At 44.1% G+C, this 8,071-nt stretch overlaps 1 protein-coding gene across 6 annotated transcripts in view; it reads left to right on the forward strand.

Moving 5' to 3' along the window:
- The window catches only part of AADAC (arylacetamide deacetylase), a 37,855-nt gene extending 30,854 nt beyond the window's left edge, over positions 1–7,001 (forward strand). For all 6 annotated transcript variants that reach the window (XM_080410239.1, XM_080410240.1, XM_080410241.1 and 3 more), the window contains 4 exons: positions 2,926–3,148; positions 3,575–3,644; positions 4,000–4,171; positions 5,393–7,001. In XM_080410239.1, coding sequence (XP_080266365.1) covers positions 2,953–3,148; positions 3,575–3,644; positions 4,000–4,171; positions 5,393–6,001 — 1,047 coding nt within the window. In that variant the 5' untranslated portion in view covers positions 2,926–2,952 and the 3' untranslated portion in view covers positions 6,002–7,001. The remainder of the gene's footprint in view (positions 1–2,925; positions 3,149–3,574; positions 3,645–3,999; positions 4,172–5,392) is intronic.
- Positions 7,002–8,071: the final 1,070 nt, after the last annotated feature.

An 8,071-nucleotide genomic window follows, 5' to 3' on the forward strand; every position in this document is an offset into this window, starting at 1 on the left:
ATGGCAATGTTGGGCATTTCCCAATGCGCTTTCCTCTGAGACATCAACACTGTGCTAGGAACAGTCACAAAAGCGTTTGTTTTACTGAAAAATTCCAACCAGATGAATAAACTTAGGCCTGTTGGTAAGTCAGTTATCTTCTAAACCAAGCGTTCTGGTCTAGGTTCTATCAGTGCAATTTCAGGATTGTTTATGCCTATTCAGAGCCTTGTACCGTGCCCTGAAATTTAGACAAGTGCTTTTTTTATCAGTGTCAGCTCTTAATTTTTTGTGTGTTTAACTAGAATATGCACAAGTGGTACACATTAAACTGAAAAGGTATATGCAAATTAGTTTGAAATTTCTTCCAATTTTGCTTGAAATGAACTAGATATCTAAGTTCTTATCTGACTTGCTGAAAGTAAACTGGCAAATGGCTTTCAAGGAAATTTAAAGTTGTATTCTTAACTTCTTTCATCTAAAAACCAAACCAACTACCCTCCTGCAAGCTATTTCTTAATATATCATTAGGAATTACATAACATAATGCTCCCAGATCATGAAGCAGTCCGTCCTATTTTTACTTTCTAGCTGCAAGGAGGTCCAACACCACAGCATACTGTGCTTTAATGAGGCTACACGTGATGGGGGTTCCTTGCATTGCTGGCATTTCACACAGCTGAGATCATACTCTACCCACACTTGATCTCTAATGTGGCTGAATTTTTGTTTAAATAGGTATTTACACTATCTTTCACAGTATAGAAAAAGAAAGCTTTATTTTCCTTCCAATCGTTGTGAATTTGTTCTCTTACGTAATTTTGTTGTCTATTACAGATTTTGAATATGGCTTTAGAATACATTTCTGATCTCTTAAAAGCAATGTGAGAAGTGAGTTCGTTTCAACACAGTTTGATCCAGTATAAGAGGGGAAAAAGGGAGAAAGAGCCACTGAGATTTATGTATAAGCAAACACCGGTCACGTCTGTACTTGTCACAGTTCCCCCAAGGCAGCTATGAGGAAACGTGATGCTCCCTTTGGGAGCTGCTGGTTTTGGAAGGAGCTGTTAGGGTCTGCATTTCTAGCATGGTCCGTAGCAAATGCCTTTAGAAATGTTTTCTCTTGGGTCCACTCTTGTGTACCAAAGATTCCATATAATGAAAGCCAACACAATTTTTTTAAAAAAAGTTCTGTGTTCGAGGATTAAAAATAGCCTGTGAGTGAAAGGGATTCTGAAATTCTTTGATCATCATAAATTGTTGTGGTGTCAGAGTGCCAAAGGTCACAAATACTAAACTTTGGAACTTGTATTTCACCTGCAGGTTTACTTGCTAGGGTTTGTTTTTTTGTTTTCACTTTATTTAGCATCTTAGAATAATTGTAAACTAATGCAGAACCATAAAATTTCATAATAAATGTTTAAAACATGGATTTAAAAGGAAGTTGTTTTAACAGTATTAAAAGTTGGCAAATACTTGGTTCTGAACTCCCTGAACCACACCACTTCTGTCAGGGAATTTCTGCGGAGCCCCTTGGGAAAGTTTTCCTCTGCCTGTTGTGTAACTCTGCCAGGGGCACTGATGATGCCTGGGGTATCAGTGGCCTCCCCTGTTCTCTCCCCTTGGAGCGCTGTGCAGGGCTGGGGCTTCAGTGCTGCTGTACCTCAGGATTTCTGAGGAAAAGACCCTTTCAAAAAAGTTAACCCTATGGGTGTTTTATTAAGATCCATATGTTAATGCATTTACCAGGCAGGCAGAGATCCTGATTAGCTTCATCCTTATTTCCCCTCCTGGAGGATGTTCCTCCTGGTCCCACGGAGAGTCTCTCCAGGCCAGGGAGCCACTGGGATCGTCCTCAGCTGGGCTGGAGCCAGTGCTGGGCGACTGCAGCCATGCCACACCAGAGCTGTACTTCTGTCGGTTCACTCAACAGGGACCTGCCTTGCTGGCAGAGGGCTGGTGGAAATCTGAACGTTGGTGGCAGGGTTATTTTTAGCTTTTTAATGTGAAGTATCAAACCAATGTAAGGAAAGGATATGGATGGCTCAGACAAAGCTGCATCCTCATCAGGGATGATGGAGCAGGAAATCGCTTTGGAAGGTGTAGTGGTACATGCAGTGTGAGGAAACTTTGTCTCGGCCGACCACGTGGAAGGGACAATGAACAGGGCTCAACTCTCCTGCCATTCAGTAGGAGCACTGGTTACATAGAGAGACAGAGAGTTTTGTAACTAATGGAACTGTTACGTGTAAACTGAACAAGTTAAATGGAGCAAGACTGTGGTAAAGTGGCGAAATACTTCTGCCTTTAACATCTCAAATTAGAGAAAGTATTTCCTTTTAATAATGTAAAGGTACTCGTCTCTAATTGGTGCTCTTTGGCTACTGGGACGGAACAGATCATTAAAAATTATTGTGGAGCTTGAAGTCAAATTGCTATATCCTTGTGTTTGTGCCACCAGCGTCCTTGGCATCCTGAAAGTACTGGCTGCTTTTGTTTTTGGAGTTCACCACAGGAGCACTATTATTTGATTTTGTGGTAACTGGAAAGATGAGGTGGTCTGACTCATTGAGCAGACCCTCCTGCTGGGTGTCGGGACAGTTCAGCTGATTCTGCTTTCTTCCACACCCTCTGTTGCATCCTTGTTATCTTCTGTGCCTGCGCTTCCAGTTGTCTTAGCAATGAGAAGCGGTGGTGTGCCCTGGGCTGTCTTTCAGACGCTGCTGCTGAGCCTCACACGCAGCAATGGGAGGTGAGGGAGCTGAAGAGTGCAGGCTGGACAGCATGACAGAGTGAGACAGCAACTCCTCAGAGTCAGCAGCATTTGGCTTAGCACCTTCTACGGCAGCTTTACACACTCGTACACAGTATCAAGTGGCTTTACAGAAATCTAAATGCAGCCTCACTTTCTCTTAAAGTGCTGTTTCCCCTTGTCTTGGGCTTTAGGCTGAGGTTGCTGATCGGCTGGGTCTGATGCACTACATGGAAGTTCTGATGCTGATCACAGCTGCAGATTACGTTGCGCCCATGTCTGATGAAAACGTTACAGTGATAGACACAGAGTTCAGCAACATTGCTGTCCGTCTGTACCTGCCCCAAAAGGCGTCTGATGGGCTGAGAAGGGCAGTCATCTACTTCCATGGTGGAGGATGGTGCCTAGGACAGGCAGGTAAGCTCTCCTCTGTCCGTACCAGGGTCTGTACAAAAGATCTCAATAGCTTGTGTTCAGTGTTGTCTTTTGTTTTATGGGAGTCATTGCAGAAAGGGTTGGAGAATGGGTATTTCACTGCTTAAACCCAGGTGGGGGTTTTGGAAAGTCACCTGAAAGCTTCTGCGAAGAGGAAAATGCTGTTGTGTATGTGCCTGTTCCCAAATGTACTGGGTTATATTATAAGGCGAGGGTGGCAGAGCACTGGGGCAGGCTGCCCAGAGAGGCTGTGCAGTCTCCTTCTCTGGAGGCATTCCAAACCCACCTGGACATGATCCTGTGCAGCCTGTTCTAGGAGAGCCTGCTTTAGCCGGGGCTGGACTGGGTGATCTCCAGAGGTCCCTTCCCACTCCAACCAGTCTGTGGTTCTGACTCATTTAATTTCAGGCATGAAATCCTATGATCATCTGACAAGATGGACTTCAAACAGGTTAAATGCTGTCGTGGTATCAGTCAGGTAAGAGATACTCTCCTTCTAGATGGGTTGAGGGTTTGGAATAAATTAATCTATTTCAATTAGTCTAATTTTGCAATAGCTTTTTTTTTCCCCCCAAGTGCTTTCCTGCTAGCTTTAAAGCTATTCATAATAGAACCTGTCAAGGTTGCAGTGGCGAATTGTGGTTGATGGTTATTCTGGATATTGCTTTATGAAGTTGGGTGGGTAATAAAATATTGGGTCCTCCGGGACAGATAGATAGTTCCTATGTCTCTGGGCACAGAAAATAATAAACAGTCATCAACTGGGGCAGATGTTAGCAAGCCTATTAATTATTAATAGTAGGGAGTAACACAGTTCTCCTTGCCTCTAACAGTTACAGGTTGGCACCTAAATACCGTTTTCCTGTTCAGTTTGAAGATGTGTATTCCGTAACAAAGTTCTTCCTCCAGAGCAGCATCCTCTCCCAGTATGAGGTGGACCCAGAGCGGGTCTGTGTTGCAGGAGACAGTGCAGGTGGCAATTTAGCTGCAGCTGTGGCACAACAGGTAAAAACCAAACAAAAAAAAAAAAACAAACAAAAAAAACCCAAAACCAAAACCCCCCAAAAACCTGGTTTGCTAACTCAAAAAAAATTTTTTTGTTGTTGTTTCATGAAAACTTACAAAAGGCTAACAAAAACCTCTGCTCAAAACAAGTGCACCTCCCAAATGTGTCTCATGGTCTGTATACCTGGGATGTTGCAGTCTGCGGGCTGTCAGTGGGGGCTCTGAGTTGCCAGGCAAGCATATTTACTCAAGCCATTTAATGACATCAAAGTAGCTTTGATGCTATCATGTCCTCCAAACCTTTATACCCTAAAAAAAGGGCTCTCTGCCCTATAATTGGGGCATATATCACTCTGTCCTTAAGCACATTTTGACTGCTTTAAGTATGCTGTTTGAAAAGTGAATTTTAGCATTTGGACTTAGATGTAAATGGCAGCCAAAAAAAAAAAAAAAAAAAAACAACTAAATGTTCCAGTATCATTTGACACATGCTTCAGTGCCTTTTGCGCTTCTTTCTCAGGTTTATTAAATAAAGTCAGCATGATGCTGTTGCTCTTTTGAGAAGTTAATTGGATTGTAGTGCATCTCTCTCGGAAAGGTCATGAATTTGCTGTGAACACTGAAGGCAAAAGATGAGGAAGAAGGTGGAAATTTATTAGTGAAGAGAGAAAAATGATGATAGAAGAAATGTCAGTGTTCAATTCATCACGTTTTATTTTTCACATGTCTAAAATGCACAAAAATGTAGCTGTTTGAGTTCTAACACCTCAGTGTTAGAAAACCAAATGGATAAGCTCTAAATTGTATGAAATGATTAAATGATCTGCAGAAACCTGCAATTTTTAAGCTATAAGAATAGAAATTTTCTATAGTTATAGAAAAAGCATTTGTTACTACTTCGGAAGACATCAGTGCTTCAAAAAGAATATTTCCCAAATATTGTTATCCTTCAGCATAAGAAAGAAAATGAAATTATATTTGGTGTTTGAGAATTTTTAAGACAACGTACTGTTTTAGGTGACCTGCCTATGAATTTAGAATGTCTTTAAACCAATATATCCTGGGTTTATTGATGATCTTATTTTGCTTATGCTGTAAAATGTGTGTTAGTTCCTTACTTTTAAGATCTTCTGCCAGTGTGGGACAAGTGACAGAATGTCTTTTGGATGAATGACTTTTTATAAAATGACTTTTTGTATTTACTTCTGTTTTCTTCTACAGCTGTTAGAGGACACTGAAGTGGAAACTAAACTCAAAGCCCAAGCTTTGATTTACCCTGCTCTTCAAACCCTTGACCTAAATTTGCCGTCTTACCAAGAAAACAAAAACAAGCTCATTTTACCGAAGTCACTCATGGTCAAGTTCTGGAGTGAGTATTTTACTTCTGATTCATCCCTCAGGGAAGCGATGGCCTCCAACAGGCATGTCCCGGTCGAATCGAGCCACTTGTTTCAGTTTGTAAACTGGAGCAATTTGCTGCCTGAAGAGCTGAAGAAAGATCATGTTTACAGCAGTCCCACCTACGGCAGCTCTGAGCTTGCACAGAAGTACCCAGGGTTTCTGGATCGGAGGGCAGCCCCGCTGCTGGTGAGTGATGCCCAGCTGCACCAGCTGCCCCTCACCTATATCCTCACCTGCGAGCACGACGTTTTACGGGACGATGGAGTCATGTATGCCAGGCGTCTCCAGGCAGCAGGTGTTCCTGTCACACACGATCACATCAAGGACGCCTTTCATGGAGCGATCATGTTTGTCTCTGGTCCAGCGGAGCTAGCTGTAGGGCACCGGTTGTTGAACAGATATATTGAGTGGTTAAACGAGAATCTATGAGTTGAAAATACTGCTCTAGTGTGTCTGGCTCACAGTCACTGGCTGTGACTGAGGAGTGTAGGAGAGCAGGAGCTATGTGAGCTTGTGGGTGTGGTTGCAGTCTTCATTGTGTTGCCCTGCAGTACCTGGACTGCAGCGTTTTTTATCTTCTCTGGCAGGAAAATCAGTCTGATTCTAAGCTAAGTGTTCCTTCAGTGCTGTCATCTGAGCTCAGAACCACGTAAACTGCTGGGACTGCCCTGGGATTTCTCTCCTGGCCAAGATCAGAAGGGTTGGTTGCCCCATGTCTTGTGTCGGTTGCTTGTTTCTTCCTATCGCAATGTCTTCCTAGCACACGCTTGTGCAAATGGGTAAGGTCATGGTTTGCACATGGGAGGTGCTCGGTGGCCGCTTATTCCTTGTTCCCTTTGGTGGGCTCCCTTGTCCTGTGGGACATGCCGGCAAGGCCCCATGGCTGCTGTCAGGCCATGGGGTGGGCAGGGGTGCAGGGACCTGACTTCATGAAGCAGCAAGCAGCTTGTGGAACCCTGCCCATCCCACGCGCCAGCTGGGTTTGTGCTCTTGTCCCTGTCCAGCACAGCTCAAGGGAAGCACTTGAAAACAGAGTGGGATGGTGGTAACAGGGCAAATGTTTGGGCTTTTTCTTTTGTGGTGTGTTTTATTTTTCATGTGTTTTGGTTTTTTATGTATGTGTGGTGTTGGTTTGGGGTTTTTTTTAAGCATTTCTCTTACTTGGTAATCGCTCACTTTAATCCCTATGCTAGAAGGAAATTGTGTAACAAAACAGCACTGGGTATCCATCAGATAAAGGAAGACTGTGGAGATCTTAGCCTTAGGTAGCACTGCTGTATGTTCTGTGCTCCACTTATTTGATAAGTTATGTATTATGTTCCAATTATCCTTAAAATTGTTTAGTGGGTTTTACATATGAATTTTTAAAAATAAAATCAGCTTAGTAGCTTTATAGGCTTAAAAAAAGCTGTCAGTCTTGAACAAATATCCTCTATATAAATATTCTGTATATTAATATAAGCCCTAAAAAATTTGAATTATGAATACACACATCGATTGGCTATTGGTTTTAAGCTAATCACAACACGCCACAAACACATACTTCCAGCACTCTGCTTTTTTCTTTTGCATAGGAGATACTGAATCTTTAGTAATTCTGCATTTTTTTCCTGAGTGTGCACAGCCTGCTTAGATGGAATGTTTATGCAATGACTGCTCTGTTTTTCTCTTTCATCTTTATGTTGAATCGAAAGATTAAACTTGGCTTTGATTCTAATGCAATATACTTTTTACCACTCAAGTGCCCCATTTATCGGAAAGGAAGAACCAGCTGACTTTACATGCAGTAGCTATTGCAAACACTCCGGGCCAAGCACAGGGAGACGCTGTTTTACTTCTGCTGTTACCGTTAATGTGAACACTTAGTAGAGCCTGACCTGCCTTGGGGGCACCGGGGCATCGCTGATGAAGTGGCACTAGTCTGGATGCTGGGGAGAGCTCGCCCATCACTCAGTTGGTCACAAGGACCATCAAGACAAGCAGGATGATGGTGGTTGTTCCCAGCAGACAGAAAAGCTGGGCACATACTGGCCAGGGCAGCCTGGGTGGCCTAAAAGCACCACGGGAGCCACTGCCTGTGCTGGCGTAGAGCATGCCAGCCCAGTGGGAGCCAGCCTGGGGCACCCTCCTTGTCTATGGTGCCACGGACATGGCATTGCCTCTGTCACAGGGTGGGCATCGGCTGCGGCAGGGACACAGGGAGTACCTGGTGCCATGAGAGCTGTGGTGGGAGTCTGTCTGAAGGGCATGGCTACCTGCTGCCATGGCACTCCCGGCAGGGCTGCTGGCCCCTCCTGTGCTGCCCGCACGCAGGCATAGCACGGTGGGACAGAGCTCAGGGAGGGCTTTGGGTGTGGGTCCTGGCATTTCCCCCATTTCTTCAAACAAATACCCATGGAAGGCTTTAGGAAGGGCTTGGCAAGGGAAGGCAGGCTTGCTGGTGGGATGCTTGTGGCTGAGAGGAGAGCCTGGGGAGGTGGTGAAAGAGGAGGTGAAGCC

The sequence above is a fragment of the Falco punctatus genome, assembly GCF_963210335.1.
Source record: "Falco punctatus genome assembly, chromosome: 13".
Lineage (NCBI taxonomy): Eukaryota > Metazoa > Chordata > Aves > Falconiformes > Falconidae > Falco > Falco punctatus.